This window comes from Pristis pectinata, chromosome 24, assembly GCF_009764475.1.
Source record: "Pristis pectinata isolate sPriPec2 chromosome 24, sPriPec2.1.pri, whole genome shotgun sequence".
NCBI lineage: Eukaryota > Metazoa > Chordata > Chondrichthyes > Rhinopristiformes > Pristidae > Pristis > Pristis pectinata.
In genome coordinates, this window is record NC_067428.1 from 28677175 (window position 1) to 28694019 (window position 16845).

Here is a 16845-nt window from a genome sequence, read left to right on the forward strand (position 1 = left end):
CTACAACTCGCCCTCTAACTACTCCCATTAACTCATTGACCAGATAACCTTGTTTACAGCTTACCCAAATGGTCACCCCTTTTGTTTTACCCTATCAGAGACATCCCCCCCCCCACCCTCCCTGCAGTTTTACAAGCTTCTTTTGTCTCCTTTTCAGTTCTGACGAAGGGTCTCCAACCCGAACTTGACTCTGTTTCTCCTCCCACAGTTGTGGACTGACCTGCTGAGTATTTCCAGCATTTTCTGTTTTTGTTTGATACTAACCTGGTTCATAATCATCTTGCTTCTTGAACAAAGATGTTATATTGGACACCATCTGCTTTCCCATTACTACCTTCATGGCTAAGGAGAAATTGAAAATTTTCAGCTCGTCTAGCCGGGATGAAAATGCTGGAAATAATTAGGAGGGCAGGCAACATCTCTGGAATGAGAAACAGGGTTAGCCATTTAGTTTCAACACCCTTCATCAGATGTGGGAAAGAGAGAAAAAAAATATTATTTTTCAGTAGAAGAGAAAGATGGGGAGAATAAAAGGACCATCACTGATAGAGTGAGACCAAATTGGTTAACGTGGCAATTAGAAGCACATTACGTGAGAAGCACATTTCCAGCATCCGCAGGTTTTTTTTCATTTTCATTCATGGGAGGAAATGATAGTTGGGGCAGTAACCTGCCCTTTATAACCAATACTCTTGATAAAGCATGATTTTTTGTATGAACCGTGACAGTAAATATTGATTGAAGATTCAACTGCAAGGAACATTAATTTAATTCTGTGCTATCCTCATTTATTATCCACACTTCAACCAGAGATTCCTTACAAGCAATTGTGAGACAGAAGACTAACTAATTTTCCCTTCTCTGACCTGGGTTTGCTGAGTCACCTTAGCTGAACTCATCCAAGTTTGGCAATGAGGATTGATTGAACTAGGAATGTTTCTGGTCTGTATAATCAGAGCAATTAACATGTGCTATTACATTTGCAATTTTATCATGCTTTGTGATGTTATTATATTTATTGGCCTGGATATCAGGTTTACACAAGTAACCGTCCCCTCTTTACATGTGGTGCAATTAAAAATAAGTTAATATGTTATACATAAAAATGCTTCAAGAGATATCTATACTTAAAGAATAATGTAGCACATGGATCATCAGCCATTTTATTGTCTTGCATTCATATGCACTTATATGGATTGATGTTGTACTTTAAAGAAAGGGTGAAACCATTACACACTTTGTAATAAATTAACAAAACTATGAAACGTAACAGGGAGATATAACAGTTGTTTGGTTAATTGATCTGTTCAAGTATTTAGGTTTTTTTATGCTTGTGGTGGTAAAAGAATTTTACAACTGAAAAATGCCATTGTGAGATATTGTAAGCTATGTTTAGTTTACTGTACCAGTATCCATAAGCTTAGACTGTTCATCCAGAGACATTAATGGAATCTGACTATGGCATATGGAATAAAAAGCCAGTTTCTGTAATTTAACAGTGAGTCTACCAGATTGTTGCCGAAACACAATTGGCTCACTAATTGCCTTCTAGGGAAGAACATCTATCATTGTTACCTGAATTACCTGAATCTATGTGATTCCAGAACCTAAAAAATGTCATTGACTCTTAACTGTCCTCTGAGATGGCCCAAGGTCAGGGTTAACTAGAGACAGAAAATAAATGCTACCTTTGCCAGTGACATCTACATCCCAAGAATGAATAATAAAAAACATTGTCATTCTAAATCACGTTCCTCAAATGGACACCAATTTTTATTCTTTCTGTGACAAGTTATTCAAATTGACACATTTAACTCAAGGAACAAATGCAGTGCAAGTCTCAGCGAACACGTGTCAATCAGAAATGACTGTTATGTGGTCAAATACATTTATCTCAGGTTTCATTAATAGATCAGAATACTACACAACTGAAACAGAAAATGTTCACGTTGAGCCAGAAGGACATAATTAAGGAAGAGCCTCTCTTTCACTAACAAATACGTTTTCTTTTGCCTCCCTCTCCAAACAAGGTATAAAGTGATGGTTCATTCACATCACTGACCCACTAAAACATTAAAAAAATTAAGGTTTATGCACGTTAATGGTTTTATTGTCTAGTAACGGCAAAGAGTGTAATGTTACTTAATAAAATGTGTTTTTTTTTTGTTTAGATTCAGGAAACTGGGTAAGGCTCACAATCTGGATTTCACTGCTTACCCCTGGCTGTCTTAACAAGATGTCAGTGAACCTTGCCCTTGAGCTGCCTCAATCTATGAACTGGCAGCATCGCCAGCCCTCCAGTAAAGTCTTGGAAGCTCCAAAAGTTAAAGATTAATCTCCAAGATCATGCTGTTAGCAACATGGGAGATAAGAAAATCATAGAAGCATAAGAGTAGAAGTAGAGCGTTTATCCCTTCAAGCCTATTTGCCATTCAATATGATCATGGCCAATTGTCTATTTTGGTACGATATTACCACTCTCCTGACATTCCCACTACCTCTTGGTGCTTTTCTGTCAAGAAATCTATACATTTCCTTGGCCTCCATAGCTTTCTGTGGTAGGAGATTCCACAGGTTCATCACCATCTAAGTGAAGAAAATTGTCCTCATCTCAGTCCTAAATATCTTATCACTATCCTGAGATTAACCCTCAGTTCCAGATAACCAAACTCTGGGAAACATCCTCTCTTCATCCAACCTGTTGAGCCTTGTCAGAATGCTGTATGTTTCCTTGAGATTTTCTCTAATTCTTTCAAACTCTAATGAATATTGGACTCCCCTCATATGACAGTCAATAAAATAATTGTGCATTTATGTCATTTTCTTAAATATTCCTACATATTATAAAAGTATTAGAGATGGGGAAAAAGATTAAGTCAGGCAAAAAGAAGTCAACCAGTATAACAATGCTTTTATAGAGTGACTTTAACAAAACAAAAAAACCCAAGATGGTTCATTGGAGCACAATCAAAACAAGAAATGATGCAAAACCACTGAAGGAGATGTTTGGGCAGATGACCAAAAAAGAAATATTGCAGAGTGCACGTTTTAAGGAATGTCTGAAAAGAGGAAGAGCTGTTTAAAAGAGGAAGTTCGAAACACTGAGGCCTTTGAAGCTGTGGGCATAGGTGCCAGTGATTTGATTCAGGCATGAGTGAGACAAGAAATAGAGAAAGACAATTATTTCAGAGCATTAGAGACCTAGAGGAGTTTACAACAGTGATTAATGATGAGACTGTGGAAGGATGTGAGAACAGGAAAGAAAATTTTAAAACTGAGTCATTACTTAACCAAGAGCCAAAGTAGTCTGGCAAGCACAGGTTAATTGGCAAATCTGAAATGCAAATTAGGGTGCAGGAAGAGAGTTTACAGACAAGGCCATCATTTGGAAGAGTCGAGTATGGAAGTAACAGAGAGAAATTCAAGGATTTCAAAAAAAGGTACTGAGATAAGGGAGGGATTCAGCAGGTCGAGCAGCATCAGTGGGAGGAATGGAAATGTCCGCGTTTTCGGTTGAAACCCTGTCCTGATGCCGAGCTTCGACCCAAAACATCAACAATTCCTTTCCTCCCACAGATGCCGCTCAGCCCACTGAGTTCCTCTCGCAGAATGTTTGTGGCTACAGGTCCCAGCATCTTTCGTCTCTTGTGTCTTCGGGGAATTTCTGTTGGTAGAAATAATTAACTTTGGTATAGACACAGGCAAGACTAGAGGTGATAGTGCGTTAGGCTGTGTTTCTGCAGCAAAAATGGGGGACTAATGCTGTTTTTTTTGGATGATGTTGCATAGGGGCAGCATGTCATTGAAAAACAGAAAGGAGTCAAGAATTAATCCTTGGGACACACCAGGGATAATGGTTTAATTGCAGGAGGCTGCTCTCCCGGCTTGGGACACACCAGGGATAATGGTTTAATTGCAGGAGGCTGCTCTCCCGGTGTAACTCCAGCACTTTTGTCCATCGATGATGGAAGTGAAAACTACCGGATTGAGAGAGATTTGGACGATTAGCTTGAGGTGATGATGTTTCCCACAATCTCGTTGTTCTAATGTGTTGTTCGACATTGTGGAGTGGTAAAGTTTGAAATAAGGTAGCTGTGTCAGCAATGAAGTATTAAAGTTGGTCACAACATCCCTAATATAAAGAGGTAAAATTGAGCAAAGATCTTAATCCTTGCTGAAGATTGTGTGCATGAATATAAATTGTTAAAATTTAGGTTTCAATTCTGTCTTGTATTTGCAAATAGTTTCCACAAGCAGCTCTGCACAGCTTTTCAAACTGAAAATCATAAACAAATGCATATTACAAGTGAGATATGAACCATAAAGTTAAAAAAAAATCTTATGTTAAGTACCAGTGAGCCAAGGGGATAGTAATTTTTTTTAACTGTCTGCCCCAAATGTCAGAAGACAAGATAATGCCAGACTATTCAGTCAGGACAGTGGATTAATTGAACAATAATGTATAATTACATGGAAGCAAAATATTACTGTGAATAACCAGTAGTACATTTAACTTGGCCTTTAACTTCCTTGAAAATAATAAATGGTCCACAATCTTGCATTTTTCCCAACTCTTTTAAGTGAACGTTAATTGCTAGGACCCTCTACTACTCCAAACTAAATGCATAACAACATTAGAAACTGAAGCAGGAGGAGGCCACATGGCCTCTCAAGCCTGTCCTGACATTAATTAAAGCTGATTCTATGCTGCATCCACATTCCTGCCTGATCTGTATATCCTCTAATTCCTTCAGAGTCCAAGAATCTGTCAAGCTTGGCCCTGAATATATTCAATGACTGAGCATCCAGTCCCTTCTGAGGTACTAAGATGGACAACACGCTAATGTAAAGAATTTTCTCCTCATAATACTAAATTGCCAACTTCTTCCACTGAGACTATACTTGCTGGTTCTAAATTCTTCAGCTTGAGGAAATAACTACCTAGCAAAATTTCTTGTAAATCCCTCCCAGAATAGTATATATCTTAATGCGATCACCTCTCAGAGAAGTTATTTTTCATCCCTCGTTCCAGAAATCAATCTCATGATTTACAATGCCCTGACTCAAGGGCAAATAGGTATGGAGACCAAAACTGCAGAGATCCAAATGAGGTCTTTCAAAAGATCTATATTATCTCACCAAGACTTTCTACTTTCATACTCCTAGTTGTGAATGGTTGACCTCATTTGCTAATTATAGACTCTCCTGCTACAAGAAACAGTTCCTTGGCATCCACCCCATAACTCCCTCTTAAAACCTTGTGTGTTTCAATGAGATCACTTTTCATTTGTCTAAACTCCAGTGAGTACAAGCCAATCTCATTTCATAAGAAAAGCCCCCTGCTTCCAAGAATCAATCCCATGAATCTAACCTGCATTGACTTTGCAGAAGGCATTGAAGACCATGTCATTAAATATAATCAAGATGTAAGTCGATGTATTTCTTAAGCTGAAGGGATCAAGAGACATAGGGAGAAATTGGGAACAGGATACTGAAGTGGATGATCAGCCATGATAATATTGAATAGGAGCTACACCGAAGGGGCAAGGGGCCTATTTATGTTTTCTACCTTTGTCTGAACCAACACATTAAGACCCCACCACACACCAGCATTTTCTAATTTCAAACCATTTACAAAATATTGTGTTTTATACTTTTACTATCAAGATGCTGAAACAGAAAATGTTCCAACAGCAGACTCCATGCCACTTTACTCTGTACTGTTATTGTTTTTACCTGTACTACATCAATGCACTCTGTACTAACTCAATGTAACTGCACTGTGTAATGAATTGACCTGTACGATCGGTATGCAAGACAAGCTTTTCACTGTACCTCGGTACAAGTGACAATAATAAACCAATACCAATACCAATCTGCCATCTTCTTGCTTCCTTGCTTAATTGCCAACTATCATTTACAGTCAATGACTAGGGGATTGGGAGGAGGTTAGAGGACAAAGAAAAGGCAACAACATTTATATAATTCCAAGCCAGCAGCAAAACTTAAAAATCACAGCAATTCTTCCTACTAGGAAGATTAGCAAGCATTAAACAATTTCACTCTTTAACAGCAGACCTATAATCCCTTTTCTGGATTAACAGTTTTGAACACTGACTCACGTATCAGATAGTTTGGTAAATGCCTGACAGCTTCCAGGAAACTTGGCACATATTTAATATTGAAAGACTGCAGGGATTTTTTTGATGCAAGTCACTACAGATTACTTGTAATGACCTCAGTGAAAAATCAGATCACCACCACAGCCTCCCACAGAATTGTAAACTTCCAAATATTGTATAATCTTTTCTTTGCAAAAACAATCTTTTTTCCCAGGAAGAAGCATCTTGAAATGAAGGCAATTTTAAAATGTTCCTAAAGTCTCAGCTGATTAGAGATTTGACTCTGGGTATCACTATAAAACAAAAATCATCTATTAATTTTCATTAAATCAGAAGAGTTGCATGAAAGTTGGCTGAACTGTTTTCATATTGTACACTAAGAACGAAAGTAAAGTTTACTTCCAGAATATCCTCAAGACAAATAAAAGTACTAAGGGTCAAGGACAAGATGAACTCTTGATCTCACAATCTACCTCATTATGGTCCTTGCATCTTATTGTCGATCTGCACTGCACTTTCTCTGTAACTAGAAACTATATTTGGTATTCTGTTATTGCATTTCCCTTTGTACTACCTTATATTTTGAAGTGATCTGTATGGATGGCATGCAAAACAAAGTTTTTCACTGTATCTCAGTACGTGTGACAATAATAGACCAATTACCAAACATTGCATGGTGGAGCTCATTTTCCACAACTTTAATATTAGACAACATTGCATTGTTTTGGCTTTTAAGTCCTCCATAATAGCATGTCACCATTTTTTCTGTATAGGTTCTAACATAAAGAACATGAGCTCTGTACATGTGACAATAATAAACCAATTCCAATTCTTAGCTGCACAAGGTACTGGATGGTCACTAACATTTATTGAATTGTACCATGTCATTAGCAGGAGCAGAGATTTAAGTGACTTGACGTGAGATGGAGTGAGAGATTGACATAAACTCAAGACTTGTCAAACTTGGCAGGAAAGTGGGGTCTAGCGCATACCAATTTAACCCAAAAGCCAACAAGCCAAGCCTTGCTGCACAAAAACAGGTGGCTGGGGTTCCTGGGTATTGATATTGGTTTATTATTGTCACTTGTACAGAGGTACACAATGCAAGTGGAATGCCTAAAAAAAAACTAGGGTTGTCATTGCCTCCTGGTTTGAGCCAAGTCCTACCATGGGACAACAGCTTTAGGTGTGGAGGAGGCACCAAAAAGTGCATCCTATTTTGACATTTAACAAGCTTAACACAAAGTTTGCCAACTACTTACACTTGGGGCCATTCCTGCTCAACGTTGACAGGCTGCCTTGTGATTCACACAGAGGTGGGGGAAGAGAGAGAGAGAAAAAAATTAAATTACAGTCCATCCAAGCCACAACTTGCGGCCTCATATCCTGCCTTTGGCACCTCCAGGCTCTGGGTCACGTGTGTTGTTGTTGCTGCCCGACGGGCCCCGTGACGTCAGCGGCCCAAGGACCCGGGTTAAAGAGCCAAGATGGCGGCTACCGCCGGAGCCCCGCGACAGAACCGGGTGGGCTGGGCGTTCGTCCGCTGCTGAAGTCCCTCACACCCCTCAACATATCTATCTTTTAAACACCTTCTGATTCCCTCCCCTTGTCTCCGCGGGGTGTGTGTGTGTGGTGGGGGGTATTATTATGCCTTGTCCCCGAGGCCGGGTCCCGTGTGCAGAATGCTGCGTCCCACCGAGTTTTTCCGCAGCATCGAGTGCCCGTTCTACGGCGGCGCCGGCGGCGGCTGCAACCGGCCCTACTGTCACTTCAGGCACCGCAACCAGAAGCCGAGGGAGAAGCCGCCGGGCGACGAGCCGCCTCTAGCAGCCGACCGAGGTGAGTCGGCGGAGGGAGGGTTAGAACCGGAGGGAACAGGCTGCCAGTGAGCCCTGGCTTCACCAGCTTGGCCATTCTGTTCATGGATGTCATTGCTACCTGGGATGGCATTTGTGTGTGTGTTCGATTCTTGAAGCATTTTTCATCGGAAGGAGTGGGAGGGCCTTGCCCTTTTCTGCATGTTTCACTGTTTTCGGATTGCAATGCACTCTGAGTCAAAACTAGAGTTGCTACAGAGCCATTAGCTGGTCCAACGACGGAGTAGATCACATTTATAAAATGTAAACAAAATCATGATTTGGTAGTAGGAGTTCCTTGCCTTTTCTGTTTTCTGCAATTGATCCTGGTGGGCTAAACGTATGCAACATATTGCTCTGAAAAGTGCATTGGTATAACTTCAAATATGCTAGTGTGCAGTGAAAGTTTTGGTTTATCAGCTTGTAGAGATCTAAACAGATGTTGGTATGTTCAGCTCTGTACTTCACGATAGAGATACTGTGGCTTTGCATCTGAGAAGTGAGCAGTAATCTGCAACTTTCTTATAGTTCTAATTATAAGGTCTGGATGGCTGATCTGCTATTGAGGTAGATTTGTAAAGCATGCAGGAAAAACATGATGTTTGATGTACAACACAAACTTGACTAAATTCAGCTGGAGCACTAGTATTTATCATAACTATATTAAGTGTCCTTTTCCATATACTAATAATGAGGAGAATCAGAATGTGCACACTTCCCTGAATACAATAAAGCCATAATAATTTAGGGCCTACTCCCACATCATTACAAAATAAACCATATGTTTCTCGATTTAGTCCAGAATATTCCTGTTTCAAATATTTCTATTTTCAAAAGTCTGTCGATCTCAGCTTCAATTCCTGTCTTTGTCAAACCAGTCCATTGTTCATCTTAGAGAAACAAAAGACTGCAGATGCTGGAATTGTTCATCTTTTTATGTAAAGAAATCTATAATAATTTTCATTTGCTTTCTAAGTAATATTTTTCAAATTGGAAAAAAGCCATTGCAGGATTATCAATAATTGCAGGCTTTCACCTTTCTGAAAACATTTTACTTGAATCGGAGGGAGAGCAGTATTCTAGCAGGAAAATTTGCTTTTGCCACCAGAGAGGGTTTAAACTAGATTAGCAGGTGGGTGGGACACGAGAGAGCAATGTCAGTGAGAAGACAGGGGTACGTGCAGCAACCAAAGAGTGTAAACTGCAAGGATAGCTATGCTTCGGTGAAAGGGCAGGTAGGACCACTGCTTTAAATTGCATCTATTTCAATGCATGTAAGCTTAACAGGTAAACCAGACAAACTGAGGGCGTGGATTGCCTCTAGGGACTGGGATGTTGTGACCATAACAAACATGGCTGAGAGAAGGGCAGGACTGGCAGCTCAATATTCCGGGATACCGATGCTTTAGGTGTGACAGAGGGACAGGTAAGAGTCGAGGGGGTGTTGCCCTTTTGATAAGGAAGGACATTACAGCAGAGCTTAGAGAGAATATTCTTGAGGGATCATCTAATAAGACCATATGGGTGCTTCTGAGACAGTTTCCTCGTGTAACATATATAGAGGAACCTACTCGGGAAGGAGCAATACTGGACCTCTTAGGGAATGAGATGGGCCAAATAACTGAAGTGGCAGTTGGGGATCACTTTGGGTCCAGTGACCACAATTCTATTAGTTTTAAAATAGTTATGGAAAAAGGTAGAACAGGTCCACAGGTTAAAGGCCTGAACTGGAGCAGGGCCAACTTTGAAGGCATTAGGTAGGATCTAGCTGGGGTCGACTGGGTGACTCTATTTAAAGGCAAAGGAACAGGTGACAAGGGAGAGGCTTTTAAAAGAGTCATGTCAAGAGTCCAGGGGCAGCATGTTCCTGTTAGGGTGAAGGGTAGACATACCAAGTTAAGGGAACCCTGGCTGATGAGAGATCTCAAGGCTCTGGTAAGAAAAAGGAAGCGTACATTGCGTTTAGGCAGTTGGGTATGAATGAATCCCTCGACGAATATAAAAAGTTTAAGACCAGGCTTAAGAGGGAAATCAGGAGGGCAAAAAGAGGGTATGAGATGGATTTGGCAGGCAGGGTTAAAGATAATCCCAAGAGGCTCTTTAGTTCTATTAACAGTAAAAGAGTGACTAGGGAGAGACTAGAACTTCTTATAGACATCAGGGCTGCGTATGTGTGGAGTTGCAGGAGATGGCTGAGATTTTTAATATCTATTTCTCCTTGGTGTTTACTAAGGAGAATATTATGGATGCCAAAGAAATGAGGGTAATAAGTATTGAGGTCTTGGATCGTATGCTTATGACGAGGAAGGAGGTATTTGCAGCCTTGAAGCGCATTAAGGTGGGCGAATCCCCAGGGCCTGACCCAGCATACCCCCGGACTTTATGGGAGGGCAGGGAAGAAATCGCAGAGGCCCTTGTAGAGATATTTGCTTCATTGTTAACCACTGGCAAAGTTCCAGAAGACTGGAGGTTGGCTAATGTTGTTCCATTGTTCAAGAGGGTACCAAGGACAGGACAGGCCAGGCCAGGGAACTACAGGCTGGTGAGCCTGACTTCAGTTGTAGGGAAGCTACTGGAGGGATTTCTGAGGGACAAGATCTACCATTCACTTGGATAGTTAAGGCCTGATCAGGAATGTTCAGCATGGTTTTGTGCGTGGGAGGTCGCGTCCGATGAACCTTTTGGAATTTTTCAAAGAGGTAACTAAGGGGATAGATGAAGGTAGAGCAATGGATGTTGTCTATATGGACTTTAGTAAGGCCTTTGACAAGGTCCTGAATGGCAGACTGATCTGGAAGGTTAAGTCGCATGGGATTCAGGGGGAGCTAGTGAGGTGGATTCGGAATTGGCTCGATGCTAGGAAGCAGAGGGTGATGGTTGAAAGTCGATTCTCCAACTGGAGGCCTGTGACCAGTGGGGTGCCCCAGCGGTCAGTGTTGGGACCTCTGTTATTCATTATTTATGCAAATGATTTGGATATGAACATACATGACATGATTACCAAGTCTGCTGCTGATCTAAATTAGGAGGTCTTGTTGATAGTGAGGCAGGTTACAATGAATTGCAAAGAGATCTTGATCAGTTAGGGAGATGGGCTGAGGAATAGCAAATGGATTTCAACTTAGATAAGTATGAGGTGATGCATTTTGGACAGTCAAACCAGGGTAGGATTAATACAATGAATGGCAGGGCACTGACGAGTGTTGTGGAACAGAGGGACCTGGGAGTACAAGTGCGCAGTTCACAGCCATGCAAGTAGACAGGATAGTGAAGAAGGTGTTTAGCATGCTGACCTTCAGTCAGGGCATCGGGTTTAGGAAATGGGACATTATGTTCAGTTATATATGTCGTTGGTGAAGCCGCACTTGGAGTATTGTGTACGGTTATGGTCACCCTGTTACAGGAAAGACTCTGTCAGGCTGGAGAGGGTGCAGAAGAAATTTATGAGGATGCTGCCTGGACTATAGGGTCTGAATTATAGGGAGAAGTTGGCCACACTGGATCTTTATTCCCTGGAGCGCAGGAGAATGAGGGGTGACTTCATAGAAATTTATAAAATCATGAGGGGTATGGATAAGGTGGACGGTCATAGTCTTTTCCCCAGTGTTGGGAGTTCAGAACTAGAGGGCACAGATACAAGATAGGAGGGGAGAGATTTAAAAGGGATGAGAGGTAATTTCTTTACAGTGAGGGTAGTGAGTACCTGGAATGAGCTGCCAGAGGAAGTGGTCGAGACGGGTACAATTGCAACATTTAAGAGGTGTTTGGATAGGTGCTTGGAGGGTTATGGGCCGAATGCGGGTAACTGGGTCTAGCAGGGAGGATGCTGTGGTTGGCATGGACCAGTTTGGATGAAGGGCCTGTTTCCGTGCTGTATTACTTTGACTCTATTTCATATTTTTTTAAACTTATTGAATTTCCTCTGAGCTTCACTGTTTAAATGGAGACAGTCCCAGTATCACAAGTCTCTTCATAACTTTGTTCTTGTAGAAAATATCCTTCCAATTCTATTTCGCACATTTATAAAGGTGTACACTATAAAGGTGTACTTAAAACCACTTTGAGGATTCAGCATATCCCTAGTGTATGTTTGTGGCTTCTCTGGTCTTGTGCTCTTCTTTATAAAACTCAAAATAGTATTGTCCTTTATAGCTTTGATCATATTTTAGTTGCCAATATAAGAGAGTGCGCTTGAGAACCACTTGTTGTTCTCCAGGTTAAATTATACCTGCTAATTGCCAGTGTCCTCTTGAAACCTTCTACAATCTACCTTGCTGTTTGATGTTGGGAAGGTATTCTATTATCCTTGCCCAGCCAGCATGTATGTGAATTCAGATCCATGGTAGTACCCTTTGAATAGCCCAGCATGGCACTCAGTTAAGGGGCAATAAATGCTGACTTTGCCAGTGATTCTCTCAGGCCATGAATATCATCTTAAACATCATTTCCTTTGCAATTGTTATTCAATTAGATGCTCTTTACTGATTTTTTTTCCCCCCCAATAACTCTAAGATTTCCCCATGAGAGATTTAAAGGAGACATCAGGGGCAGCTTCTTCACGCAAAGGGTGGTGCGTATTTGGAATGAGCTGCCAGAAATAGCAGGCACAGTATCAATGTTTAAAAGCATTGATAAGATTTAAAAGATTTCCCCATGAGAGATTTAAAGGGGACATCAGGGGCAGCTTCTTCACACAAAGGGTGGTGCGTATTTGGAATGAGCTGCCAGAAATAGCAGGCACAGTATCAATGTTTAAAAGCATTGATAAGATTTAAAAGATTTCCCCATGAGAGATTTAAAGGGGACATCAGGGGTAGCTTCTTCACACAAAGGGTGGTGCGTATTTGGAATAAGCTGCCAGAAATAGCAGGCACAGTATCAATGTTTAAAAGCCATCTAGATAAGTAGATAGGAGAGGCTTAGAGGGCTACTGGCCAAACGTGGGCAGGTAGGATTACCTCGCTGGGCAACACAGTCAGCATGGACGAGTTGGGCCTTGGGGCCTGTTTCCATGCTCTAAGATTCTGACTGTAGGTATTCATGGAATTTCCTTCTGAATGTTATTAAATCTTCTTCCAACTTTCTTCCAGCTTATGAATTTCAGATCATTGTAACTCTCTGCAAAATAAATTTCCTATATTGGTGTAAGGGAAAAAGATCATCAGTTATGTTGAAAAAGCTAAGGTGCTTTACTTGTAATATGTATGACTTAAGAGGATATTTGAACACTTTGGGATAAATGAAGAGAATCTGCTTCCAGTGAATCAGTAACCAGCAGCTACAGATATAAAATTATTGGCAAAAGAAGTAGAACTTTATAACTTCCCATGCTGCCTACCTGAGAAGGACACAGTGGGTAAATTGATGTATTATTGTCACATGTACCGAGGTACAGTGGAAAAACTTTGTTTTACATGTAATCCATACAGATCTTTACCTCGATGCACTGATGTGATGAAGTTAAAGGGAAAAGCAATAACAGAATGCAGAACATAGTTTTAGTGTTACAGTTACAAAGAAAGTGCAGGCAGGCAATAAGGTGCAAGGTTCATGACGATGTAGATTGTGAGGTCAAGAGTCCATCTTATTGTACAAGGGGACTGTTCAATAGTCTTATGCCAATGGGATAGAAGCTGTCCTTAAGCCTGATGGTACATGCTTTCAGGTTTTTTATCTTCTGCCCGATGGGAGAGGGGAGCGTGCCACAAATAGATCTGCTGCCTTGCAGCTCGAGCAACCTGGGTTCATTTCTGATCTCTGGTGCTCACTGTATGGGGTTTGCACATTCTCTCAGTGACTGGGTGAATTTCCTTCAGATGCTCAGGCTTTTCCTACATTCCAAAGTTGTGTAGGTTGCTAGGTTACTTGGTCACTGTAAATTGTCCCTGGTGTGTAGGTGAGCAGTCAAACTGTAGAATCAGGGATGGGGAGTTGATGGGAATGTTGGAAAAATAAAGTGGGATTAGAGTAAATGGATGCATGATGATCAGCATGGACTTGGTGGGTTAAAGGGCCTATTTTTGTGCTGCATTATTCTGACTCTAAACGTGAGCACTGTATTGTTCTGTGACATGTGACACTGCCAACCTCTCTCTAATTTAGATGATTCTGTTCACTCTATCCATGGGTTGAAGTAGTTTTGTATTCCTTTGTTGCATTTTCTGATGTGTGTACACTTGAATTTTTAAAACCAGTCTTTTAAGAGTGCTTCCTTATTCAATTGCTCATTTCAAGAAATTCCATTAACTTTTTTGAAATGTGCCAACAATTCTCTGTTGACCCACTAGGAGTCTGGTAACTTTTCATCTTCAAATAGTTGGTTATTGGAATACCTGACACTGAAATTTTAGATTAATTGCATGGATAGACAGTGAGGGTATATCAGAAAAGCATTCTGATATAATGCTTTGCTAGAGCACTTTAGTCTCCCCCAGAATAAAAATATTAGCTCAACATCTACCTTATCAAAGTCTTTCATAATTTTTAAGACCTCCATCAGATCACCCGCAATCCCTTCTTTTTATAAGCACCAACAATTTAATCTTTTCTGATGGGTATAATGCTTTGATTCTGGTCGCCATTGCCTTATTAATCGACCCACTAGAACTATGAACATTGTCTGATTTAATCAAGGTTCTATACACTTAACATCTCTGATTCTAGTTCTGGACCTTTGGAAATGAACTAGTGTGCCTGGTTTGTGACTTGTTTAACCTGCTTTTGTCTGTGCTTTGATGCATTACCCAGTAAGTTGCTCTCCATGAGCCCAGACACCAGTCATAGATAGATTATTCACTGTGGTTCATATAGATGAACCTGGTTCATGAACTTTGTCTCCTATCCATTAGCAGCAAGAGTAAAGCAATAAGGAGAAGGACTAATGGGTAATTGTTTTTTTCATATACTACCATGCCTAAAGTGAGATCAGTTGAGTACTCATCTTTGTCGTTGGTTGACATAATTTGATTGTCATTGGTGGCCTAATGTGTGTACAGGAGAGTTGCCATCAGATTAGCCAGTTATAATGAAGTACAAAAAATTTCGGCAAGCTGCACTTTGTCCTTGTGCCTTTGCCAAAAATTTCTGATATTTGCATGCCAGCTAATCAGCTTCAAATATTAGATTTTATTTTTGCAGTTCTGTGCATTATTACTTGTGACTCCACTTTTAGGTTTGTGAAAGATGCTTTTAAAACTTATTATCTCATGAAATATTTAAATTAATAGGGAATGAAGTTATGAAGAAATGCTCTATTTATTGGAAAGTTGGTTCAATATTCTTGATAATTTTAATTAATTTGATACAAATACCATTGTTAATGCTGTGTAGATTCTGAATTTCCCCAACTTTTGAGAAATTTTTTTGTACAGACTGCAAAACTTATGACTGTTCTTAGAAAATTCCAAGCTACTTTCTGGTGCTTTCGAGGTTGAATGAACAACTGGGAAGGAACGTGCATGTGATAATTCATTCCAGTCAGTTTTTTTTATTTTCCCCCTCTTCTTAATATATAGTATTTCTTATTCCTAGTGGCAGTTTTTTAACTAATTTACAAATCTCATTTGTTACTCTAGCTTTTGTAAATAGTAACAAAGAAAAAGCACCTGCAATTTCCATAGGAGAGTCTGACACTCCTCTGAATTGGTATTGATTAAAGGTCCACAATTCCATTTTAGATCTTTATCATTATTAGGCCTCTGATTGCAAGGGTATAGATTGATTTCTGGAAATGTGCCCAAGTGGCCATTGTTCATCTGCAGTTTTGAGGAGTGTGCAGCACAGGGTGCTCTGCTGTGGTAACATGACAGACAAGCTGTTTTGCAGTTAGATATCTAAAATATGCACTTGGATTGCTGAATGGTAATGTGGTGTAGGAATATTGGATAATTTTTAAAAAATTCTTTTTTACTCTTAGCCTGGAAGAGTTGAGTCTAGTCTACAACACTCCTACCATCACAGTGACTTAAACCAGCTAAATACGAGTATGAAATCTAGATTCTTTCTCCTTTTGTAGGGCTTCAGTAACTCTCTTGATGAACTTGGGTCTATTGGCTATTTTGCAAATCAGATGAAAGTTCACTAGATCAGAGGAGTGTGTTTGAGACTGTCCTATAGAAATTACAGGTGTCTTTTCCTTAGTAAAACGTATAAAAGGTGAAATAACTCAAATTTCATCTTGTTATATTGCAATTTATTGTTTTATCTTGGAACTGTAGATTCATGCCTCTCCTTCCAAGATGTCAGGCGAACATTCTGCTATTGAACCTTTTTAGATAAATCCTCTTAAAATGCATGGAAATAGTCAGCAGGATAGCTCTTTCTAGTTTTTTCCCAAATCTTTTGCAGCCATTCTACTGGCATGAGTTGTTTCTCTGTAAACAAACTATTGAACTGCTTTTCTTTCACTCTAGTGCTAGGTGTTAATGCTCCAGTTTTGTTCCTTAGTGAGAATCTAGTACTGTGTATTCAAATTATTCCAAAGTTAAATTCTGATTTAAGAAAATGACAGTTATCCAGTTGTTTATATTATACGAAGAGACATGGAATGAACATTTTTCCTCATTTGAAGGGGTAGGGAGAATGAATTTGTTAATTTCCTTTTCGCCAGATATTTGATATTAAGGCATTTGTGATTTTGTTGTGTCCAACCAGGCTGCAATCAGCTAACTTACCACAGATTAGTAATTGCACCTGAGACCTGTCTTATGACATTAGTAGTATTGCTATTACCAATCTAGCCATGGAAGAAGCTTGTATTTATTTTTGTCCAAAATTTTACTTGTGTGTTGCATCTTAAAATTTATCATGCAAATAAATGTAAATTTTCATTTGTTTTAATACCTTTTACTGGTTTTTGAAAATTTTAC

The 16845-nt window shown here is 39.9% G+C and overlaps 1 protein-coding gene and 1 long non-coding RNA gene across 4 annotated transcripts in view; one reads left to right on the forward strand and one right to left on the reverse strand.

Annotated features, from left to right (window-relative positions):
* Positions 1–7512, reverse strand: part of LOC127582690 (uncharacterized) — a 68663-nt gene extending 61151 nt beyond the window's left edge. For both annotated transcript variants that reach the window (XR_007958154.1, XR_007958153.1), the window contains exon 1: positions 7385–7512. This is a non-coding gene — a long non-coding RNA (uncharacterized LOC127582690). The remainder of the gene's footprint in view (positions 1–7384) is intronic.
* A 72-nt stretch (positions 7513–7584) lies between these two features.
* The window catches only part of rexo1 (REX1, RNA exonuclease 1 homolog), a 69141-nt gene continuing 59880 nt past the window's right edge, over positions 7585–16845 (forward strand). Inside the window, exon 1 of one of the 2 annotated variants that reach the window (XM_052038030.1) lies at positions 7585–7961. In XM_052038030.1, coding sequence (XP_051893990.1) covers positions 7805–7961 — 157 coding nt within the window. In that variant the 5' untranslated portion in view covers positions 7585–7804. The remainder of the gene's footprint in view (positions 7962–16845) is intronic. The other variant, XM_052038031.1, reaches the window with a different exon arrangement.